This window comes from Felis catus, chromosome B3 (assembly GCF_018350175.1).
Source record: "Felis catus isolate Fca126 chromosome B3, F.catus_Fca126_mat1.0, whole genome shotgun sequence".
NCBI lineage: Eukaryota > Metazoa > Chordata > Mammalia > Carnivora > Felidae > Felis > Felis catus.
In genome coordinates this window covers 49,175,035-49,201,603 of record NC_058373.1, presented here as the reverse complement: position 1 = coordinate 49,201,603, position 26,569 = coordinate 49,175,035, and the positions used below count along the sequence as shown (strand labels likewise).

The following is a 26,569-nucleotide window of genomic DNA, read 5'->3' as shown; positions in this document are numbered from 1 at the left end:
CCCTTATGTTCATCTGTTTTGTAACTTAAAATCCTCATATGAGTGAAGTCACCTATTTGTCTTTCTCTGATTTTGCTTAGCATAATAACCTCTAGTTCCATCCAGGTAGTTGCAAATGGCAATATTTCATTCTTTTTGATTGCCAAGTAATATTCCATTATATATATATATACAACACATCTTCTTTATCCATCCATCCATCGACGGACATTTGGGCTCTTTCCATACTTTGGCCATTGTTGATAGTACTGCTATAAACTTTGGGGTGCATGTGCCCCTTTGAAATAGCACACCTGCATTCCTTGGATAAATACCTAGTAGTGCAATTGCTGGGTTGTAGGGTAGTTCTATTTTTAATTTTTTGAGGAACCTCCATACTGTTTTCCAGAGTGACTGCACCAGTTTGCGTTCCCACCAGCAGTGCAAAAGAGATCCTCTTTCTCTGTATCCTCGCCAACATCTGTTGTTGCCTGAGTTGTTACTGAAAGCCATTCTGACAGGTGTGAGGTGGTATCTCATTGTGGTTTTGATTTGTATTTCCCTGATGAGGAGTAATGTTGAGCATGTTTTCATGTGTCAGTTGGCCATGTGGATGTCTTCTTTGGAGAAGTGTCTATTCATGTCTTTTGCCCAGAGAAATGAGTCTTCTTTCAGTGGCCACCTTTTACACATTTGAGTTAGTTCTTGAAACAGGATTAATCAACTGCCAAATTCTTCCTGCTTCTTAGTAAAGCCATGAAAACAGTGATAAAACTGTATTTCCTCAAACTATCGATTCCATTTCCACCATTTAGTAAGGAATCTGACCAAAATGCTCTGAGATATAACAACTGCAAAATAAAGTTGTTTGAGCACCTCTGTGGGTATTGCAATTGAGTCTAGTTAAATGTTCCTTACATTTATAGGGACTTTACAATTCTCCATCAGTATTACTTTTTTTGGAGAATATCTTTGTTTTCCTGTGTTCTCCTAGTATGTTAATACCACATCAGTGCCTCTGATTACAATTTCAGTTCCTCTTATTATTTCTTGGCTAGGAGCAGCTTCCACCTGAGAGCTTTTATAAATATATATATTTTTAAACTTCCTAGTGCTTTTACATCAAAAATCAAAAGAAGACAATAAAATAATTGACACTGAATTCCTAACAGAGAAAAACCTCTGGAAATTTTTATTCATATTTCACAGATGATTAAACCGAGGCTCAGAAAGGTGAAGTCATTTTCCGTTTCATAAAGATACAAAGTAGCAGAGCCAGGATTTGAATCCACAGCTGCGTGATTCCAGCTTGATTCCAGTTCTTCTCACAGCTGCTTTGCTTCTCATGTCACTAAGATGCCATAGTGGGGGCGGGGGGAAGCGCCTGGGTGGCTCAGTTGGCTAAGCATCTGACAACTCTTCACCTTGGCTCAGGTCATGATCTCACCATCCTGAGATCTGAGATCGAGCCTGCATGGGCTCCTTGCAGGGGCTTCTCTGTCCCTCTCCCCCAGTCCCTCCCCTCCCCCTCTCCCCCACCTCCATCACTGCCCTTGCAATGTTGCATGTACCCCGTCTCTATTAAAAAAAAAAAAGGGCAGCAGCAGTACAGTAGGGGGTACATGTATAGGAATAGAAGGCTATTTCTCCATATGATTCCTCAGGAGGCTGTCTTGTTATCTGCACACTTCCTGTAGGAGCTGATAGGACTTGCAACTGGACCTCTGCACTTCTCTCCTGCTCCAGGCTAGCTCCTAAAAACTGGTTGAGGAACTCTCCAATGAGCATTTATCCATCCATCTGTGAGTACTAAGAGACACAGTTGCTCTACTGATTCAACCATGTCCATGTTCATACCCCTCTGTATCCTGATGCTAACATACCTTAATCAGGAAACAGTATGCTGGGCAAATTACATGCTCTTAGTGTTTTTAAACCTGCCTGGCAATACCTTTGGTTACTGTCAGTCTTCTTAATTCCATCTTCATCTGTTGCCTTATCCATAAAATGAAGATAATGCGTCTCTCTTTCCCACTCCCCTGGTCACATGCAATATTTGATGACCAAGTGGGAGGAGTGCATCCTTTGTGGGGATTCAACAAATATTTATTTATTGAGCACTAATGTTATTGAGCTGAATCACGGGGACAGTGTGTGATGCTGCCATTGTTGTAAGAATGGAATTTAGGTTGAGAATTCTCAAAATTTAAATATTCACATTTTCTTCATCATGCTTTTTCTTAACTACACCATGAAGAATCATTTAATGTCTACAGAAAATTTCTCATACTTAGAAGGCTTGGGGCACCTGGGTGGCTCAGTCGGTTGGGCGTCCGACTTCAGCTCAGGTCATGATCTCACAGTACGTGAGTTCGAGCCCCACATCGGGCTCTGTGCTGACAGCTCAGAGCCTGGAGCCTGCTTCAGATTCTGTGTCTCCCTCTCTCTCTGCCCCTCCCCTGCTCATGCTCTGTCTCTCTCTGTCTCAAAAATAAATAAAAACATCAAAAAATAAAAAAAAATAAAAGAAGGCTCAATCATTCTAGCACCATTCAGAAATATACTGTTTCATGGAAAAGCAACTGAAAAATTCATTATTCCCCCAAAGAATAATGAGCTGAAATTGGAAATACAAAAAGAGAAAAAGAAAGAGAGAGAGGAGGAGGAGGACGAGGAGGACGAGGAGGACGAGGAGGAGGAGGAGGACGAGGAGGAGGAGGAGGAGGAGGGAGGGAGGGAAAGAAACAAAGAAGGGGGAAATAAAACTGGTTGAACAGAAGAACTTTCTTGTCATCATAATGCACATCTAATTTTTTGAAATCCCCTCAAAATCCAATGTAAATAGCTTTCAAACTCAGGTCCTGAGCTCCAATGAATTCAACTGAATCTATTAAGCTGTTTCTACTTTCCACAGTTTTTCCCTCTTGCTCCTGAAAATTGCTTCACAGTTATTTTTGAGGCATACATGAAAATCATAGTTGAAAATACTTTTAAGAACTATAAAATCTATGCATGGAAGTTACAAACATCCTTGACAATGGTTAGAAGCCATAACCTCTGAAGCCAGCCTGCCTGGATTCGAATCCTAGTACAACCTCTTACCAACTATGGAACCCTGACAAGCCATCAAACTTTGTGCCTTATTTGCTTCATCCATAAAACTAAACACTATCAGCATTGTCTTATAAGGATTAAATGAGTTAACATTTAAAGCATTTATATCATAATCTGACACACAAGAAATGTGTCATTTTTGATATATGTGTCACTGATAAATGTTTCTTATTTCTAAGGCAGAAATAGGTTAGGTTACAAAAGTTTGTTTGTAATTTTGTTGTTTAACACTAAGAACACATCATCCCATAGAAACACTGTCACTGAGTCATAAGACAGTCATAACTCCAAGAGACTTGAGCAGCATTATCAACATTAAACTCTCAAACTATCTTAAAACTACTGATTTAATCCACAATGTACCTGATCTACAGAACTACCCTAAATCCTAGTACCTGGGACCATGCTATGCTTCCTTCCTACATCAGGGATGGCTCACTCAGACCCGTCCTTACCGGAGTTCTTCATGCCCCAAAGCATCTGCCTACCTTGAGTCCTCATGAGATCCCTAATTCCAAGTGATCTTCACCAAATGCAGAGAGAACTGGACCTTATTTCACTGATTAATACTAAGGTAGAAATGATTGATGTCTCTAGCAGATCAGTAAGCTATTGTCTAATATAGTTGCTAACTTAAATATTTAATTGGTAGAACTTCAAGTTATATGAATTAGGTTACAAACTTTCAAGTCACTCATGTTGATATAGTACATCTTTTAATAAGATGTACTTTAAATTTTAATTCAAAATTCAAGCAACAACATCTCAGTCAAGTATATTTTCTTGCCATTTGTGAAGCTCCAGGTCATGGGACCAGGAGTCTGGTTAACAACCTTAATCTTTAAACTAATCATTCAGAGTCTTCCTTAGAAGACTCTGGGGCAATGCGGTTTTTGTTTCTACGGGAATAAATGACTGCTAAAATTCACTCCTCTCTGCTCTCTGATAGTTATGCTGCCAGAGAAGCAAGCGAGAACCACAGAGAAGACCCTGAAATAAGACTATCTTTCCACAATAAGTGATGCTCCAGAAGCAGAAATGTGCCTTTGAGTTCACATTTGAAAACTGGACTGTCTTGCTTGTCCTAAGGGCAAAGATGAATCTAGTGGATGCAGTTAGTACTATTTTTATGTCCGTATCTTTTTGATGTTCACTTTTAGAAGGCATTCAGGCTACATTATCCAAACACTTCTCCATATCTGTAAAGAGGATAACCGTGGTTCATGGGGTCATTGCGGTAAGGAGAAATTGAGATAATACATGTAAAGGGCTTATTTAGCACAAGCCTAGAATCCAAAAAGTGCTCAATAAATGATGATCTAATGGGTTTTTTCTTCTCTAAGAATAATATTCTGCTTTTCTGAAAACTTATTAGGCAAAAAATTTTAAAAATTAGCTTAAATTCAAGAGGATCAATTCCCCTTTTAACCACAGAAATAGTGATATTGTCCCTTCTCTCCACATGGTGGTGCTAATGTAGCATTATTAGAGGCATTATTACCAAACTTGTGAAAAAACCCTGTGCAGCTACCTGTGATATCAGTCCAAAAATAACCACTGAATAGTCATTTGGAATGCATGCAGAATCCAATTTTGGTATATTTTTTAAAAGAAATAGATTAATCACAAATTTTAAAATAAATAAAATGAGCAAAATGGCTAACTACTTCAAATCAATGAGGGAGGGTATTATGATCATTTACAGTTGTTCACCAGGATATCAAGATCCTGCTCATGCCATAGGTCAGGATCCACATAAGGCTGGTTTCCATTCTACTACTTATTTCCACAAAACTAGAAGACCCTAGATTACAGTTAGAGGTTGTCAAAAATGAAAGCAAGTATATTTGAGGCTTCTGTCAAATGGTTCTAGTTATTTGGCTCCAGTATGGATCCAGATATTATGGAGAAATTTTTTACTAAATTACATAATTAGTCTCACTACTTTTCAAAGTCTGTTGAATGCTAAATGAACAACCATGTATAAGAAAGGGCTGGTTTATGGACTGTTTCAAACTAGGAGGTTGTGCCAAATAAAATCTAGATCCTGTAATGAGTTGTGTGGGGTTCTGAAAAGTTTGCATGTTTAGTTTCAGCTTATGTGTGTGGTTTTAAACATGCCCAATAATACATCATTATTTCTTGTATAAAGGAAGGATGTCATGAAGTATGCAAAGAATCAAATTATTTGAGATCAAGCTATTCATACTACATTTCATCTAGTTCAACGCACAAAGGACACTAAGTATGCTCCTGAGCTAAGCCACTTGAACCCCAGAAATAGCCTGTACTCAATAATGCTGTAAATAAATGTTTTTAACACATCCTTTAATCCAGAAACTCTTGAGCAACTTTCTCATCAATAGCTCACAGCCTCCAGTGGGGAAAAAGTTGTCTTAAATTTGCTGCCTTTAAGGAAGTAGATCTTAAAAGTTCTCATCAGATGAAAAAAATTGTAATGATATGTGGTGATGGATGTTAACTTATTGTGGTGATCATTTTGCAACACATGTATCAAATCATCCCATTGTACACACTAAAACTAATACAATATTATATGTCAATTATTACTCAATTAAAAAAAATTGCTACCCGTTCCTCTGTACGACACATGAAATATGTACATTCAATTTTCACTCCTTCCTTGTAGTCACATTTTTTTCTATTTCTTTCAACTCTGAATCACGAACAAAAGGGTTGTAATGACCACCAACTAACCTTGTGAAAAAAGAAGAGTCTGGGAGGGTATTTGGATGCAGCCATTTTTACTCACAAAGTCCTTGCCTGCCCACTTGTGGTGGATACTCTCTCAGTACCAACCCCAGTGTCCCTTCCCAGTCTATACCACAGCTGATTTAATCAACTGTGAAAGAAAAACATTCCTCTCTAAAACATGGATTTTTCAATGATGCGTCATTGAGCACATTTCCCTCACCCATCCATGGTACAGTAGACAACTGCTTCACATTCTGTGCATAATGATTTGTCCAACTATACTGTCAAGGAAAATATCCACCAGCATGCACGTCTGACAGTAACTTGACATCCACCCCAGTGGTTCTCAAAATGCTGTCTTCAGCCACCTGCAGGAGCAGCATCCGGGGATCGGAAACAAATTTCTGAGTTCCACCCCGGATCTACTGAAACAGAAACTCCTTGTGGGGGGTGCCTGGGTGGCTTAGTCTGTTAAGCATCCGACTTCAGCTTACATCATGACCTCAGAGTTCCTGAGTCCAAGCCCAGCATCAGGCTGTCAATGCAGAGCCCACTAGGGACCCTCTATCCCCCCGTTCTCTCTGCCCCTCCCCCGCGTGTGTGCGCGTGTGTGTGTGCGTTATGTGTGTGTGTGCGTGCGCACGCACCAGCTCTGTCTCCCTCTCGCTCTCTCTCTAGCTCTCCCTCTCTCAAAAATAAAAAATATACATATATATTAAAAAATAAAATAAAGAAACTCCTTGGGACCCAGCATTCAGGTGATTCTGAACTGCACTACACTAAGGCTTGAAATTCCATAGTATCACCTCAAAGAGAATGTTGCCAATACTGGATTCTGCTTCCTCTTCTAACATATTTGACTTTGTAGCTATTTTTTAAAGTGTTTCAGCAACTGTAGACTGTAATTGTTTTGACTGGCAGCAGTACAAGTTTGAGCAAACCTGCTTTACTCTTTTCTCTGACTGCATTGACAATTTTATTCAATATAACATACTAGAAAGTATTATTTTGCACTTGTTCTAGACAAACCTAAATATTATAGGGAATTACAGGTAAATGGATTATTAATCTACTAAAAATAAAACTTCTGATATTCTTCATCATGCATTCGATTCACCCTTTCCATTTTTGGCTGCCCCATGAAATCCTTATTCTCAGATCTACTGTCCTCACAGACACAGATTTATGTTCCATATTTGTACTGTAACATGTTCTTTATTACGTTTTCAAAGTTTTTCTAAGACAAAGTCTTTCTCCAAGTGCATGTATATTTAAGAGAACCATTTGTGAGCCAATGATCCATTTTCAGGAACTGGGGAGAAAAGGTAGCACAATAGGAACAGAAAATGCAAATTTATCAAATATACAAACAATATCAAGATGTATCATAAACTGTACCCTATTTTATGACTTTTAGCATAGAGATAAACTGACCAACATAGCCCTTTAGTACATGTACAGCCAATGAAAATGTTAAGGATTAAAAAAGAAAAAAAGATTCTGTGAAAATAATCATTAAACTTAGATGTCAAATTTATGAAATGCATATGCACTAAACTGTTTCATTATAGCTCCTCCTGAAATTGCGAAAAAGCCTACAGAACTACATTTTATGCTTCCTAATTCCTAAGAAAATTTTGTTTCCATTCCTTTCCATTCTTCTCCAATAGATTCCATAATCTTATGTGCTAATCCCTCCTCTCATTTTAACTTTATTCAGAAACTTTAGATTGAGCCCTTCTTATGAAGTACTCCCCAGAGCTTGTGAGCTGGACATGGATGAAAGACAATCCCTGTCTCCCTACAATCCCAGATTCCCCCTACAGACAGAAGGCAATGTTGGGCTCTTTGATACCAGGGAGGATGTGGAATCCTGAGAACCAGAACAGAGGAAATAAACAAAAGGCTGAAAAAGCCCAGAGGGGGGAGAAGTCAATCCTGGCTCCACTCCAGTACTTGAGAACATACTTGTTGGATCTAGCTAGCTCCCCTAGATGCCCTACCTCTTTTGGCTTCATTCACATACTTCTCAAGAGCATGGTCTAGGTCCATGGTTTCCATTGCTTCATCGCTCACTTCCTCCTCACCTACTTGCAACATAGCTCCCAGGTCCCGGTTTCGACACTTCAGTATTCTCATTGGTATCTGGCCCTCCCCCTTTCCTTTGTACTACATTCATTACAGGAGTGCCTCTCAAGAATAGATGAGCATATCAGAATCTCCTGTGGGGCTCTGCCAGCCTCCACCTCAGAATCACTACTCCAGACCAAGTGTGTCAGAAGCTCAGAGGTGAGGCCCAGATCTGAGTATTTGTTAATAGCACCAGAGGTACTTTTAACATGACAATCAAGTGGAGAGCTTTTAAAAGACATCAATGTCCAGGCCCCTGCCTGTGGTGGTTTTGTAACAGGTCAACTTGGTTAGGCTGAACATTCCCCAGAATTTCCTTTCTAGTTAGGGTAGATCACAGGAGACATTTGGGGGATTTTGGGGGGTGGAAGTAAAGCAGCCGCCACTCCGTAGCTCTCACACATTGTTGCTCACCTTCTGGCTCATCTCGTTGGCATAAACCAGCAAACACACCTCTACCTGCTCCACCTTCCCCAAGATCCTCTCAGTTTCTCCAGCTCCTGGGCCAAGTGAGTGTGCCTAGCTCTGTGCCAAAAGTCCCTGGCTTCTCTAAGCTATCCACACCATCCAGGCCAGAGGCAGCTAGTACTGACATGGGTTTCATGTGTCATTATGGGTCCCAGATGGTGTTTCCTGGTGCTCTCTCTCATCTTAGACCCACCTTCCCTTCCTGACTTCCTGTCCTGTGGACTTCAAGCTGCAGCATCAGAAACAACACTTTACAGAAACTGTTTAACCAGATCCCACAAATCCCTGTAACAAATTTTTTTAGGTATAATTTTCTTCGATTGAATCGTGCCTAATAAACTGTTCCAGGCCAATTATTTCAGAAGCTCAGAGGTAAGGCCCAGACACAAGCATTTGTTAAAAGCTCCTCAGATTTTTTTTTTTTTTTGTATCTAAATAAAGATTTTGAGAGAGAAAGAGCACGCGCACAGGAAGAGGGGAAGGGCAGAGAGAAAGGATCCCAAGCAGGCTTTGTGCCAGCAGCGCTGAGCCCAACGTAGGGACTGAACTCACAAACCCATGAGATCATTACCTGAGCCAAAACCAACACTCAGGACACTTAACTGAGTGAGCGAACACCGGTGCCTGGCTCCTCAGGTGATTCTAACACAGTTAAGCACCATCTATCCTACAGTGAAAACCTCCACACCCTACTGCAAATCTGTGCCAGGGCAAGCTAATATAGTTGATGGGAATACACACAGCTCCTCAGCCCCACCCTGCCTTGCCCCACCCCTAGAATTGAGAAAGACTTAAAATCCTGCTCTGCCCCACCCTGTCTCTAGTCTTTCCTCCCTCCATTTCACCCCACCCATCCACCACCCTAGACTGATATAGACAAGTACTTATCACATCCCTCCACGTTCAAAGGCTTTCAGCAACTTCCTGTCCCCCAGGAGATTAAGTCTACTCTCCTTATCTGGTATTCAAAACTGTCCCCAGACTCTGGCTTCTTCCCCCCTGGCCAAACTATCCTTCTACTCCCTTCCCAATGTGAACCCTATCCTCCAGTGTTTTCTGGTCCTCCATCAATCCAAGGAAGAACAAAGCAGTTGTCACAAGATAAAAAGAGAAAGTGCCTCCTCTGGCCTCCTTGGATTCTGCCTAACAACCAGGACCAGTAGCATCTCCTGCACACCACACCACCTCTCTCTCTAACCTCCCTTCCTTCTCAACTCCACTTGCTGCCTCCTGCTTACATTAAGGGTAATTAATGCATACACATTTGAGTTCTCATTGTATTAGAGGTAGAAACAAAGCAGAGCACAAATTCCTTTGTAGAGGTGCCCTGACATTTTTAACAAGCGGAGGCTAACCCCTTCTTTCATGGCCAATTAATGCTGTTGCTACTGTGATCCTATTCCAGAGCTCAAGGAAGACAGTATTTAGATTATTCTCTACAACAAAACCACAACCTAAACCAAGGGGATCCTCACACTCCTCTCCCAGCATAGAAATTTCAAAGCCAATAGGCCTGCTTGTATTCTGGGGCTCTCTACGGCAGCACATGAACTGGCTTTGCAATTTTTTTGCTGAATAGAGATAATTTTCTTATCCCATGCATCTCCTACTTGCATCTTGGGAGCAGCCTTATAGAATTAGGGTATTTGCACTCAAATGTGTCTTTCTTCAAACACCAGGAGATTGAGAAAATGGTACTGAAAGAGTAAATTAAAGCCCTCACCCAGTGTTTTTCCTATGTTTTCACATATTAATATGCAAAGTAGGTATTTATACCTCCCAAGGCTTACATCCGAGTGTGCTGATTTTTTGCTTTTGTATTTTCTATTACCCATTCATGTGCTAATGTTTGAATTGGAAATGTTTTCTCTAGATTTCTCCACAGAAACACTCACCCATATTTCTCTGCAAGTCCTCTTGCTTCTTCCTCTTTTACTACTCTCTGGTCTTCTAGATCACTCTTATTTCCACATAACACTATATCTGGGTTTTCACAATATGCATGCATTTGTAGCTGGCCTATAAGAAAAATTATTATTGGAAAATAAGTGTACGGTCAATGGAAAATATATGCAAAAGTGCTTCAAAACTGTAAATGGATAGAGAGACATAAGGAAATGATATAATGCTTTCAAAAGCATTAATAACCTAATCAACAAAACCGAATGGATGGGACAGATATGTAAAACTTATCCTTAAGTTCATACCTCACCTTATTTAAATATCAGAGAGGAGTGGGATAATTTGCTAACCTTCCAAAAGTATGTACGTGCATGTGGCAACCACGGGCATACACCCACGAGGCTATCTTTCTGTTGAAGGCCATTTGAAAACTACTTGGAAAATTTTAGTACTTATTGCTAATCTTAAAGCTCTGTTTTTCCTATGGTTTCTTTCCATGCAACAACATTTTTAAGGGAACGGTCTTCATACAAACTAGCTTCTCTCTGAAATGTTTTTCACATTTTTCTATTATCCTAAAGCAGAATCGATTCAATTAAAATAAACAAGATACAAGATTAAGGGAGAGAAAATTTAGAATAAATAATAAATGATTCTGTCACCAGAACCAAGAGGAAGCAGGAGACTATAATTCTTATTCCACAGCTTTTATTTCTTTTCACCTGAAAACCCGTAAATAGGCATAATTTTAAAAAGCAATTAAACAAATCCTATTTCTTATTCGTCACACCCCATAATAAAATTAAAGCAGCCCAAACTTTCACATTAAGACATACCTCAAAGTTGGTATGGCCTATTTTTATCATGGTTAACCAGAACAGTGTTGACATTTTAGTTCCTCATTACAAAGTCATGTTCATTATATCTTATCAAGAGAAAATCTAGTTGGCAAGCATTCACTGATCATTAACATAGGTCAGATACTTGGTGCAGAATTTCAGAGCCCTGGCCTTTGCCTTCAAGGGACAATCGGGCAACAAGGCCTATACAGGCAAAACCAAACTGTGTTTCCACTGACTGCCATGCCCTTTCTTTCCTCCAGGTTGGTACACATTCTGTCCCCATGTGCTTGAATACCCAGCCACAACCTTCCTTCCAGGAATCTTGACCATTCTTTTAAGACTTGACTCTCAGTTACCTCTACTGTGAAACCTTTCTGGTCTCCAGAGAGTCTCTGTGTTCTATTAACCCATGTGTCCAGTGTCATGATTACAAACATCAACTCAGAACAGACTGTGTCTAAGGTTGAATCCTGGCCCGCCATTTACTAGCTGTGTGACCCTTACCAAGTTGTTTCCCCATCTGTAAATGGTAATAATAATGGTACTTACTTCATAGGGTTAAGGTGTGGATTAAATGAGTTAACTCAGTGATTCTCCAAGAAAGGTCCATGGACCAGCAGCCTCACCATCACTAGAGAACTTACTACAAATGCAAATTCTCAGATCCCACCCCAGATCTACTGACTCAGGAATGCTGGATCTGGAGCCCAGAATCCGTGTTTTCATAAGCCCTCTGGGTGATCCAGATGCACATTTGAGAACCACTAAGTTAATCTTTAAAGCATTTAGAAGTGCTAGGTAAGTATTACCAGTAATGATGTTTAATAGTGTTTATTTTGGAGACTCTGGTAAGTGTGATTATTGGCGATTTTTATTTCTTCCTGATTTTTCTACAAACACTGACTTACTTATATAATAAGTAATCAATTCTTTTAAAAATCTCACTGAAGAAAAAGGCAAATACATAAAAACCTACTACAACCTACTATGCTAAAAATCCTCAAAATAGTACAAAATAGAAGCTAGGAGGAAAAAAGTTTAATACAACTACAGTTATCACAGAAAATTTCATGGAGGCCATAATTTCCCAGATTTTAAAGAATAAGTAGAACTCCAACCAGTTTAAAAAAGGGGGGGGGGGTAGAAGGGGCTTTTCTCTGAGGTCCAGGAAGACAGATGAGTGAATCCAACACTGCCTGATTCCTTTCAGATTTCAGATTTAGGCTTAGAGGACTCAGCTCTCTGTTCAGTCTCCTGATTCAGCAGGGCTCACCTTTGTATGTATCCCCTTCCCAAAAGGGCACGGAGAGAATCGGAGTCAAGAGAAAAGGCACTGCCAGTACAGGTCTGGAGAAGCAAAGGGAGGACACAGACCTCCTCTCCCCAGGCTAATCAGAGTCCAGGAATCAGCTGTTTAATGCAACAGTACCTTTGTTCTGATATGTATCCCACCCCCCAAAAAGAAGAAATGAATGATCCGTGTAATACTCAAAATGCTAACGGAGGAAAAATAAAATGTATAGATAATACATTTTTATTCCCAATTAAGATTTGATACTATTACTTCTGACCCTGAACATTATAACTTTCTTTTTTTTAAAGATGGGTTGGGGAGGGGGGGAATATTTTCCATTGAAGATATGAAATCCTCAAAATGTATATGTTTTCTTTACCTGTAAGAATTCTTTTACACTATAAGGAAAACAAAATAACATTCATACATTACACATAATTTCACATAACTTTGTTATTTACCTAATTAGCTAAAAAGTCCAGATAGACAAGATTTATCTGTCTCAGAGTTTCCATTTCTATCAGTGAGCAGGGGCAGAGAGAGAGGGAGACACAGAATCTGAAACAGGCTCCAGTTTCTGAGCTGTCAGCACAGAGCCCGACGTGGGGCTTGAACTCACTAACCGCAAGATCATGACCTGAGCTGAAGTCGCATGCTCACCCAACTGAGCCACCCAGGCAGCCCCAGAATTTGTTCTAACGATACTGAAAAGAAAATGAGAAGCAAGGTCTGAAAATAAAGGACTAAAAATAGCCACCATCATTCAGCTGTAAGAGAAATAATGAGGTATGCAACACGGGCATTAACAAAGTCAAGTCCAGTAAGCATAACTAAATTTGGGGAACTATACTTAAAATATTAAATAGCTCTTCAACTGGTAATGATCAATTTAGTTGAGAAAGTGCATTAAAGGCTACTGAACTTGGGGCGCCTGGGTGGCTCAGTTGGTTAAGCGTCTGACTTGGGCTCAGGTCATGATCTCATGGTTTATGAGTTCCAGCCCCCCCACCCCCACCCCGTCAGGCTCTGTGTTGACAGCTAGGAGTCTGGAGCCTGCTTTGGATTGTGCGTCTCATTCTCTCTGTGCTTTGTCTCTCTCTGTCTCTCAAAAATAAATAAATGTAAAGAAAAAAATTTTAAAAAGCCTATTGATCTGAAAGCAAAAATTCCATGTCCTCAGAGAAGTCAACTACTATTTAAGGCCCAGAGTCCTCATCCTAAAATAAAGACACGCCACCTGCCTGAATCTTCTCCTAGAGCTTGTGAGGACCAGATACAAAGTATGGGAAAAACCTTTTAAAATCACAATGCACCACAGAAATTACTTATTTAAAAACTGGTTCTTAAAAACAAGGTTTTCTACTATCAAAATCACAGCCAATGACCCTTTTATAATACCAAAACACCAAGTCGTTTTTAAATGGTAGGTATTTTTTTTTGTATTCTGATTTAATGGTCATGTTGTATTTTTTAACATTTAGAAACATATTTAATAACCTCCTCTAAAACTCTGCTATATTCAATATTAAAGACATTGATTTAATTTCCAGAATTCAGTTCATTTGTTCCTTGCTTCCTTCCTTCCATCAATACATAAAAAGCACATTTAATTTCTACTGTATTCTAGGCAACATGCTTGGTGCTAAAAAGACATACACAAATCAGAGTTTAACAGATTCATGTAAGAAAGACATGTTAACAAGTATAGCAATTTAGCATACATCATAATAAAAATATGTACAAACTATTACGGCAATTTAAAGAAGAAATGCATAATATTGTATGGGGGTCGTGAAATTTACATTTAAGCAAACACTCTGAAAATAAGGAGATGCTTCCTCAGGAGACATAGGAGAAGGACAACTCAGTGGTACAAACAAAAGTAAAATTACAGAAGCAAAGATCAGTGAGCCATCAGCTGAAGATGAGAATGACAGCCAGTGGCACATTTTGAAGCATCTTGTAATGCATGTAAAGTATCTGGTACTTTATCATGGGCCACAGGAAGCCATTGAAACATTTTAATGAGATCACATTTATCTTCTAGAATGATAACTCTGGCAGCCATGTGGAGAGTAGAGTTGAGGGAGATAAACTAGAGTTAAGACAACAAATTAGGATATTAGACTAGGTCAGGTAAGAAATAATGAAAATCTAGTCTAGAAACTGTCAGAGATAGACTTGTGAACCATGGGTATCATGAGCTTGGTCATGGTCCCAGGAGCTATACATTCACTTACTAGCCACATAATCTTGGATAAACCAGTATCTTTCTGTCTCATTGTGCTTGTCTGAAAATGGAGCTAAAAGTGTTAATGTATATTAATCATTTAGGATAGTTTTCAAGAGATCTTATTCATTAAGTACAAGGATCAGGTTTTTTTGTTGTTGTTGTTTTGGTTTTATTTTAACTTGTTTTTTTATTTTTTTAAATTTACATCGAAATTAGTTAGCATATAGTGCAACAATGATTTCAGGAGTAAATTCCTTATTGCCCCTTACCCATTTATCCCATCCCCCCTCCTACAACCCCTCCATTAACCCTCAGTTTGTTCTCCATATTTATGAGTCTCTTTTGTTTTGTCCCCCTCCCTGTTTTTATATTATTTTTGTTTCCCTTTCCTTATGTTCATCTGTTTTGTCTCTTAAAGTCCTCATATGAGTGAAGTCATGTGATTTTTTTCTTTCTCTGACTAATTTCACTTAGCATAATACCCTCCAGTTCCATCCACGTGGTTGCAAATGGCAAGATTTCATTCTTTTTGATTGCTGAGTAATACTCCATTGTGTGTGTGTGTGTGTGTGTGTGTATGTATGTATGTATGTATGTGTATATATATATGTGTGTATATATATGTGTGTGTGTGTGTGTATATATACATATATATGTATATACATATATGTATATACATGTATATATATGTATATATATATGTATATATATGTGTATATATACATATATATATACATATATATACATACACACACACACACACACATACATACCACGTCTTCTTTCTCCATTCATCCATCGATGGACATTTGGGCTCTTTCCATACTTTGGCTATTGTTGATAGTGCTGCTGTAAATATTGGGGTGCCTGTGTCCCTTTGAAACAGCATACCTGTATCCCGTGGATAAATCCTTAGTAGTGCAATTGCTGGGTTGTAGGGTAGTTCTATTTTTTGAGGAACCTCCATACTGTTTTCCAGAGTGGCTGCACCAGCTTGCATTCCCACAAATGGTAGGTATTTTTAAGTAACCATTTTTATTTTAAATATTTGGATGTTAAGAATTTGACATCACAGTATTCTTTAATAGATTTTTCTAGTCTAAATTTACACTAATACCATCAACAGATAAAAGTGTACATTTGCAAACTGTTATTTGATCAAGTAGCAGGATTTTAAGTGGCTACTAACCCATCATTTAAGAGATTAGGATCTCTGCAAAGAATCAAGATGAAGGTGTGTGTGTGTGTGTGTGTGTGTGTGTGTGTGTGTGTGTGTGTGTAGTACTGGTGACCATTTTTGCAAATGTAATTCTAGAGTCTTCCATCATGGGATCCTCCTGCCCAATGCTCTGGCCCTAAAAGCAGAAAAGGGACCTCTGAGTACAGAAGAGACATGGAGCTGGGGGTATGATCTGCAAAGCCTTCAAAACATATTTATATCTATGTGATGTATGTGTTAAGCCCTGGGATGATACAAGTCCTCACAGTATACGACAGGCAAGCAGATACTTAGAGATTTATCTTCTCTGGGCTTCTGTCTCCTTATCTATCAAATGGGGCTAACAGCACCCTCTGTGGAAAAGCCAAAGTAATTACATGCAAAGTGCTGCCATGTGCCTATAGGATAAGAAGTACCCAGCAAAGGGGTGCCTGGGTGGCTCAGTCCGTTAAGCCTCTGGCTCTTGATTTCAGCTCGGTCATAATCTCACAGCTTGTGGGTTTGAGCCCCCCGTCAGGCTCCACATTGACAGAGCTTGCTTGGGATTCTCTCTCTCCCACTCTCTCTCTGCCTCTCCCCGCCTCTCCCCTGCTTCCTCTCGCTCTGTCTCTCAAAATAAATAAACATTTCTTTAAAACACTTATAAAAAAAAAAAAAGAAGTGGTGAGCAAATCAAAGTTAACATTACCAGGAAAAGCACAGAATGTTAGTTATCTTTGCCCCTAAAGTAAAGCCTTAGGAGCTCCTCCAAAACAACTTGCACCAAAAGTAGAATATAAGAGGGCATTTTATTATGGGAAGTGGGCAGTGGGAGACAGGGAAACAGTAACACTTACTTATCCAGTTTCTGACATTGAGGAAACTTTGCTCATTTGTCAGATCAAAAAGCAGAAGAAACCCCATAGCATCTCTGAAGAATGCTGTTGTCAAGCTACGAAACCTAGGAACATAAAAGCAGATTGGTCACCTAAATCATGGCCTCACTCCTAAAATATAAAACTAGCAGCAATTCCCTCAGCTCTTCCAATAATTCATCAGTAACAAATTAGGTGTTTAATAATGTGCCATAATTTCTAATAACTTCACATTATACATGCATATGGTACCTCTTAACTATACAAGATTTAACAAAGTGTGCTATAATAGATCATTTTATCAGTATAAAGGTATATATATATAATCAATGATATTGGGTATCTTATAAAATATGGTAAAGAGATATCTAGAGCTAGAAAGACTATTTCAAAACATACTGATACTTTCCAAAAATTATATTTGGAATTTTCTTTTAAAATAAAAACAATCTTGGAGCACTTGGGTGGCTCAGTCGGTTAAGCGGCCAAGTTCAGCTCAGGTCATGATCTCACAGTTTGTGAGTCTGAGCCTTGCAACAGGCTCTGTGCTGACAGCTCAGTGCCTGGATCCTACTTTGGATTCTGTGTCTCCCTCCCTCTCTCTCTCTCTGTGCCTCCCCTGCTCGTGCAGTCTCTGTGTTTCTCTCAAAAATAAACATTAAAAAATTTAAATAAAAACAATCTTATAGAGAACTGATCGTTACCTGAGGGGAGGTGGGGGAAGAGATGGGTGAAATAGATTAAGAAATTAAGAGTACATTTCTCATGACGAGGACTGAGTAATGTATCAAACTCAGTATAGTGTATTGCTGAATCACTATATTGTATACCTGAAACTAATTTAACACTGTATGTTAACTACGCTGGAATTAAATGAATAAAAATAAATAAAATAAAAACAATCTGTGTAAGTTTTTAAAAATTAAAAAAAAAGATAATGATATTCCAAAAGTGTATACTACAGTTATTTATCACTTACATAAGTTTATGTGTTAATGGAGCATGTGATTTGAAAAAACAGTCTGCTGGGCAGGGACCACAAGAACTAGCTCATGATACATTAGTCTGAGCCAAGAATGCACAGTACAATTAAGAGTTAATTAGGCCAAAAGCAATGGTGCCTGCTGTGTAGGTTTTCCTTGTCCTAAGAAAGTTTAACTTGACCTGACATTGCAATGGGTTCCATAACCTTTTAATTTCAGTCTCTACAGAAGTTTAATAACTCTGAAAAACATTTCTTTGGCTTCAAGATGGGAGTACTATTGACTCAGTCCCTAGCCTTTCTTGGTGCTTTCTTCCAAGGTTTTATTCAGCTATATCCTTTCTCTCTCCTTTTCAAGTCCGTTTCCATTTTACTTTTATGCAAAGCCTTCAACTGACAGGCATAGGCTCTACGGAAAAGAATACTGACGTGAATTTGTCATCTAATATATTTTAAATTTTCTCAAATATTCCTAGTGAACATTTTTACAAAAAAAAAAGAGTCCTTATCTTTTAGAAATACCTACCAAAGTAGTTATAAATGAAAAAATCTGATATTTGGAATTTGCTTAAAAATAATTTAGGAGTGAGGGTAAAAAGAGGTAGAGGTATAAATGAGATAGGCCACAAATCGATGGCTGTTGAAGCTGGGAAATGTGTACATGATTTTATTATACTATCCTTTCTAGGATATATTTGAATATTTCCAGAATAAAAAGTTAAAAAACAAAAGAATACTTCAAGAAAACTAGAGAAAACAGCAGCTTCTAGCTAACTTAAAGAAATTTTTATCAAGATTTCATATGACTTATCTTGATCAAGCAACCTCTGACCATATGAGTTAATTCCAATCAGATTTTCCATGAGGTTTCAACAATCAAGAATAATGCATGCAATTCTACAATTGTCTTTGTGGCTGAGTAAATAGCAAAAGTAAATGGTGGAAAGTGTCTAAGCAAATGAGTAGAACGAGAAAGGAGGAGGAAGAAAGAGAGAGGAGGGAGGAGGAGGAGAAAGCAGGAAGAGAAAGAAGAAGAAGAAAGAAGAAGAAAGACCGTAAGTAAGATGGTCTATTTTGAAAAGGATTCATTTTTCTTCTGTCCTTGTATGAAGGACACATCATTACCATTTTGGATTGATAAATTTCCTGCTAATTTGTAAGTATGTCTTATCTAAGTACAAATCAAGCCATCAGCCGGCCTTTTCCTGCTCAGGCACTGTATGAAGAGCATAGCTGGTTTTCCCTTTCCTCCAGTAAGAAACACATAACTGAAGGTCTCATACCTCTCCTGCCCTGCTGTGTCCCATAATTGCAGGTGGATTCTCTGACCTCTGCCAATGGCTCCATCTGGCCCATTGGCTCTGTACACCTAAAATAGCAAAATGAAAAAGAAAACTTTTGAGAACACTACTCTTCTTACTTTTCTATTCAGTAAAACTCCCATAAGCTTCTAGACTCAAAAAAAACCCTCTGGAATACAACCTTGTTTGTATGTTATTCCAAACAATTATCTTTGGGTAATACAGTAATTTGTAATAAAACATAAATATACATGTTATATATTTTTATAAGTATATTATGAAATATACATAAATATCATATAATATGTATAAATAACAATAATCTGGGGAACTTGGGTGGCTTAGTTGGTTGAGCGTCCGACTTGAGCTCAGGTCATGATCTCACCATTCATGAGTTTGAGCCCCGCATCAGGCTCTCTGCTGTCAGCACAGAGCTCACTTCGGATCCTCTGTCTCCATCCCTCTCTCTCTCTCTCTCTCTCTCTCTCTCTCTGTCCCTCCCCCACTTGTGCATGCACGTGTTCTCTCTCCCTCCCTCTCCCTCTCTCTCTCTCTCTCAAAAATAAATATTAAAGAAATAAACAAAACATTAATCCACTCACCTTTCCTCAAAGTTCCCTCAGGTCACTAGTTTCAGAAAATATTACCTTTCTATGATTTTTCCCTATCCCATCTTTAAAAAGTACTCTAAAGCAATTTTATAGGAAGGACATCTTAACATCTCTTTCTCCATTAAAGCAATGAAACACTGGCCAAAAATGTCAAAATCCACTTTTTCTAAACTCTGAGAATTAACAAAGGCTTGCAACATCCCAAGAAGAATCTATTCCATAAAAATGGCTGAATATCAATAAAAACAGTAAACTTTGTGCTGTTTCAATTTATCTTATTCCTATCCCACCCTCCCCAGCTCCTTAGTAGCTTTGAAAACCAACAGATGCATAACTATGGTAGCTGTGAAAACCATTAGCATAGTAGCCACTGAAAGGAGGCAGAACAGGTTTGGAGCTCTCCAAGTCTCATCCCCAGAGAACTGTCTGAAAGTTACCTGTAAATCTCCATTCCCAGGCCTTCACTTGACTTTGCCTGACTCAAAGCTTGCTCTATGATGATAACCTTACCCTTAGGACATTTGTTGAAAACAATCAGCAGCAATTATTTAACATCACAGCTACCAAAGGCAGCAATACCAACTGGGGCTAAATCTAACAAAACAAACAAACAAACAAACAAACAGGAAATGAGATGTCCATAGGGAGACTTGAAAAGCTCCAAAATGTTCCTTGGAATCTACTAGGCCACTTTCATGTATAGGACCATACATATGCTTGGAAAAGACTTGAAAAGACCCAATTCTCTATGGCTGACTTTGAGACTCTCTCAAGCAGGAAATGAAGGCTAAGGCAGAGTTGTAAACTGCCTGCAGGAACATTAGGCACATGTCCCACAATGGGTGCATGCATGCACATACACAATCTGTTGGAAAAGGCTGATAGACTTACTGGTTCAAAGAAACCTGTCCACTCATTGGCTTATCACTGAGTTAACTGAACAGAGACTTCAGTTAACTTCAACACTAGAATTAGTGCTGGGATAGAATTATTCCTGGGATGTCACTAAATAAACAGCAGGAACAACATCAACAAAAATAAAGAGCAAAAACAAGAACCTCTTAGGAGAGGGGAAGAATTTGATTGCCAGGTTTTATTTAAAATGTCCAGTTTTCAACAATGTTTATGAGACACACAAAGAAACAGGAAAGTATGGCTTATACACAGGGTAGGGGGTGGGGGCAGGGGAAGGGAGTGAAGAAATCAACAGAAGTCATCCCTAAGGAAGGCCAGATGTTGAACTTACTAGACATAGACTTGAAATCAGCTATTACAAACATGTTCAAAGAACTAAAGGAAATCATATCTAAAGAAATAAAGTATGAGAATAATGCCTCATTGAATACAGAATGTCAACAAAGACATAGATACTATAAAAAGTAAATAGAGATTCTGGAGTTAAAAATACAGTAAGTGAAGTGCAATATTCACTAGAGGGGCTCAATAGCAGACTTGAAATGGCAAAAGAAATAACCACTGATTTGAAGAGACAGGTCTGTTGAGATTATCTAGGCCATGGCACAAAAGGAAATAGAGTAAAGAAAAATGAACAGAGTTACAGAGACCTATGGAACCATCAAACATACCAACATATGCAAACTAGCAATCATATCAAAAGAAGACAGAGGCAGAAAAAAATATTTGCAGAAATAATAGCCAAAAACATCCCAAAATTTGACGAAAAACATTTGTCTTCACATTCAAGAAACTCAGTGAGCTCCAAGAAGGATAAATTCATAGAGACTGACTAGACACATCATCATCAAACTGTCAAAATCCAAAGACAAAGAGAGAATCTTAAAAGCAGCAAGTAAAAAGTGATTGATCACATACAAGCAATAGAGGCCAAAAGGCAGTAGGAGGACATAATTAAAGTGCTGAAAGAATAAAGACTAATCAACCAATAATTCTATAGGCAACAAAACTTTCATTTAAAATTGAATGATTAATTAAGACATCACCAGATACACAAAAACAGAATATTCATCACTAGCATACTTGCCCTATAAGAAATAATAAAGATAATGCTTCAGGCTAAGATAAAAGGACACTAGGCAGCAAATAAAGTCCATAAAAAAGCAAACAGCACCAGAAAGATAACTACATAAATATAAAAAAGTATAAATGCATTTTTGTAATTCTTTTCTTCCATCTGATTTAAGTACAACTTCATGAATAAGTACAAACCTGTTGATAGGCACACAACATATAAAGTTGTAATTTGTGTGACAATAACGGTGCAGAGGAGGGAGTAGGAAATGAAGTCCTATATAAGTACAGTTTCATTAGGGGCGCCTGGGTGGCGCAGTCGGTTAAGCGTCCGACTTTACCCAGGTCACGATCTCGCGGTCCGTGAGTTCGAGCCCCGCGTGGGGCTCTGGGCTGATGGCTCGGAGCCTGGAGCCTGTTCCCGATTCTGTGTCTCCCTCTCTCTCTGCCCCTCCCCCGTTCATGCTCTGTCTCTCTCTGTCCCAAAAATAAATAAACGTTGAAAAAAAAATTTAAAAAAAAAATAAAATAAGTACAGTTTCATTATAATATTGAAATTAAGTTGGTATTCATCAAAACTAGATTGTTATAAATTAAGATGATAATTGTAATGCTTAGTGGAACTATTAAAAAAATAACTCAAATATAGTAAAAATAATGGCAAGGGAGTTACAATAGTATACTAGTAAATATAGAACAAAAAATAAAGTAGTCATGAAGAAATTGAGGAACAAAAAGAAAAATAAGACATGTAGAAAACAGGGACACCTGGGTGGCTCAGTCAGTTGAGTGTCTGACTTGGGTTCAGGTCATGATCTCATAGTTCATGAGTTAGAGCTCCGCATCAGGCTTGCTGCTGTCAGCACAGAGCCCACTCTGGATCCTCTGTCCCCTTCTCTCTCTCCTCCTTCCCCGTTTGTGCTCTCTCTCAAAAATAAATACATAAATGCATAAACACATAAATAAATACCAGAAAAAGATACATAGAAAACAAGTAGCAAAATGGCAAACATAAATGCTACTTTTTCAGTAACTATATTAAATGTAAGTGGATTAAATACTGCAAATAAAAGGCAGAGATTGGCAAAATGGACTTGAAAACATGATCCAACAATGTACTGTCCACAAGAGACACACTTTAGATTCAAAGACACAAAGAGGCTGTAAACAAAAGGATGGGGAAAAAATACCATGCAAACAAAAACTAAAAGAAGAGCTCGAGGGGCCATACTAATATCAGAAACAAGTAAAATTAAAGCAAAAATTGTTATTTATCATTTTATAATGATAAAAAGGTTACTCCATTAAGAACATATATGAAGAAAAAGGGAGAAAAATAAGCCGACAGTAATATTGAGATATTCCAATACTCTACTTTTTGTAATGGATAGAACAAGTAGGCAGATGAACAAGGAAATACAAGACTTGCACAACACTATAAATCAAAGACATGACAGACATCTACAGAATGCTTCACTCAACAACTGCAGATCATACATTCTTTTCAGGTACACACAAAACATTCTCAAGGACAGGCCATATGTTAGATCATAAAACAAGCCTCAATAAGTTCAAAAGTCAAATAATACAAAATGTGTCTCTAACCACAATGGGTAAAATTAGCAATCATTAACAGTAAACCAAAATTTGGAAAATTCACAAATATGTGGAAAATAAACAACACAGTCTTAAATAACCAATATGTCAAAGAAGAAACACAAGGGAAACTAAAAAATACTTTTAGTATTTTTACTAAAATACTTTTTTACTGTAGTTGTAGCACAACTACAAAAAATGATCAAATGAAGCTAAAGCATTGCCTAGAGGGAAATTTCTAGCAGTAAGCACCTATATTAAAAAAGAATAAAGATTTCTAATAAATAACTTTCAACTTTAAGAAACTAGAAAAATAAGATAAACTAAACCAAAAGCAAACAGAAGAAAAGAAATCATAAAGATTGGTGGAAATGAATTGTCTTTTCTTTAAAAAGGTCAACAAAATTCATAAACCTTTAGCTATATTGACCAAGAATAAAAATAGAATACTCAAACTCTTAAAATCAGAAAGTTTTTTAAAGATGTCTGTATCTCCAGATACACTAAAAAATAATAAAAATTTAAATAATTAGAAAATTTTTTAAAGGACAAAACTACCAACTTTACATTTCTAAAAGGATTATAAAGTAATACTCTGAACAATTGTATGCCAAAAAATTAGATAATCTATAATTGAGAAATTCTTAAACACAAATACCAGAAATTAACTCAAGAAGAAATAGAACATCTAAATAGACATATAACTAATAAGGAGACAAATAGAGTTTTTGTGGAATGGCCAGGCACAAATGTCTTCACTGATGAATTTAACCAAATGTTTAGAGGAGAATCAACACCAATCTTTCCCAAACTCTTCCAAAATAGATAAAAGGTGGAAATACTTGACTCATTTTATAAGGCCAATATTATACTGATACCAAAACCAAAGATATCATGAGAAAAAACAAAAACAAAAACAAAAAACTACAGACCAACATCCATTCTGAGTATAGACACGAAATATTAGCAAACAAAATCCAACAAAATATAAAAAGGATTATATGCCATGACACAGTGAAATTTATCACAAGGACAGCAATGTTGATTGGCCTTACAAAAATCAATACAAAACAATACACCATAGTAGTATAAAGAACAAAAATCACATGACCATCTCAATATGTGCAAAAAAAAAAACCTTTGAAAACATCCAATGCCTTTCATGATAAAAACACTCAACAAACTAGAAATAGAAGAGAATGTCCTCAACTTGAAAAACTGCATCTATGGAAAACCCAAGAACTCACGTTATACGTAATGGTGAAGGTCTGAATGCTTTCTTTCTCCCTGAAATCAAAAACAAGATGAGGATGTTCTCTCTCATCAGTTCTATTCAACATTTTACTGAGGTTCTTGCCAGGGTAATTAGGCAAGAAAAAAATAAAACTTATCCAAATTGGAAAAGAAGAAGTAAAACAGAAGATGACACAATCTTGTATATAAAAGATCCTAAGGAATAAATACACACACACACACACACACACACACACACACACACAATTAGAATTAATAAACAAGTTCAACAAGTACCCAGTGTACAAGATCAGTTTACAAAATAAATTGTATTTCTATACACTGGCAATGAACAATTCAAAATGAATTAAAAAATTAATTCAATTTACAATAGCATAAAAACAATCCGTTGAGCGTCCAACTTTTGATTTTGGCTCAGGTCATGATCCCAGGCACAAGCCCCATGTCAGGGCTCCATGCTGAGTGTGGGGCCTGCTTAAGATTCTCTCTCTCTCTTCCTCTACCTCTCTCCCCCACTCATACTCTCTCTCTAAAATTAAAATAGTAATAGTTTTTAAAAATAATGCATAAAAAATTAAAATGCTTAAGAATAATATTAACAAAAAACATACTTTGAAAGCTGCAAAACATTGTTGAAAGAAATTAAAGAAGATCTAAATAAATGGAAAAACATCTCATGTTCATGGATCAGAAGGTGTAATATTGTTAAGATACCAATATTCCCCAAATTGATCTGCAGATTCAGTGCAATCCCTACCAAAATCTCAGCTGGCTTCTTTGTAGAAATTGATAAGCTGACCCTAAAATTCAAATTCTAATTGCAAGGTATCCAAAATAATCTTGAAAAATAAGGACAAAGTGGGAAGACTTTGACATGCTTCCCAATGTCAAAACACAGTACAAAGCAGAAGTAGTCAAGATAAGTGCTGGCTTAAGGATAGACATCTAGATGAATGGAATAGAATTTCAAGTCCACAAATAAGTATTTTTATTTATGGTCAACTGATTTTCAACAAGAGTACCAAGATCATTCATAAGAGAAAGAACATACATAAGAGAAAGAACTTTCAATAAATGCTAATGGGACTAGATACCCATATGCAAAAAAATAGAAGTTGGACCCCTATTCACACCATACACAAAATTAACTCAAAACCTATGGAGAATGAATTAATGCCTGAAGGAGGGTAAATTGGAAAAGACTGCTAAAGGGCATGAGGTTTCTTTTGGGGTGGTGAAATGTTCTAAAATTAGATAGCAGTGATGGTTTGTACAAATGTGAATATACTAAAACACTGAGTTGTACACTTTCAATGAGTGAATTTTATGTTACGTAAATTATATCTCAATAAAGTCATTTTTAAAATACAAGGTTATAAAATGGGAATTGATAAATATAATCACATATACACATGCTGATTCTACCAATTACAGGTCAATACTAAAATTTTTATAAAATCCTGTTCTTAGTGGGCCTTTAAGATTCTAGCAGTGGAAAAAAAGACCTAGGGTGACTAAGAGGGAATGAATTCTTTTGCCCTGGAAGACAGAGACCCTGTATCTTTTCCAGGAAGAATATTCCCCATTGAAAGATCTTTGTTATTAATCTCCTGACCCCTTGTGGACCTGCTTCATGGTAAGGGTTGATTTTTCAGCAAGAAATGTAGTTCACAGAGAAGACCATCTTCTCTCTGCAACTCTAACACAGTGACTTCCTGCCCTCCTCTCCATCACCAGAATAACTTTCAGTCCTGTGGTTCCTTAAATGAAAGAGCCCCCTCCTTCAGTGTTCTGTAGAACCTCCCTGTTCCCTTGGTTACTTCCCAGATCAAAACGCAATACTGGCATTCTCACTCCAACTCCAACCTCACCCTTCTGGCAGCAGTGATGAATTCTGCCACTTAGTGGGGTTGAATTAAGAAAAAGGCCATTAAAAATGACATCAAAGGGGGAAGAGCATAGCTCACAAAACAGGAGTATCAGGGTCAGGGTGGTTTGTAGGTTTCATAACAAAGTTAGACAAATAACTGTGAAGGTCCAGGGAAAGACACAAGCCGAAAGGGTGTTCAAGGGAAAATTAAAAGAA

The 26,569-nt window shown here is 37.7% G+C and overlaps 1 protein-coding gene across 7 annotated transcripts in view; it reads right to left on the bottom strand.

Annotated features, from left to right (window-relative positions):
* The window catches only part of RAB27A (RAB27A, member RAS oncogene family), a 93,368-nt gene that overhangs the window by 3,395 nt on the left and 63,404 nt on the right, over positions 1–26,569 (bottom strand). For all 7 annotated transcript variants that reach the window (XM_045059285.1, XM_011282873.4, XM_011282876.4 and 4 more), the window contains 3 exons: positions 19,016–19,101; positions 16,733–16,836; positions 10,302–10,425 (listed from right to left, as the gene is read on the bottom strand). In XM_045059285.1, coding sequence (XP_044915220.1) covers positions 10,302–10,425; positions 16,733–16,836; positions 19,016–19,101 — 314 coding nt within the window. The remainder of the gene's footprint in view (positions 1–10,301; positions 10,426–16,732; positions 16,837–19,015; positions 19,102–26,569) is intronic.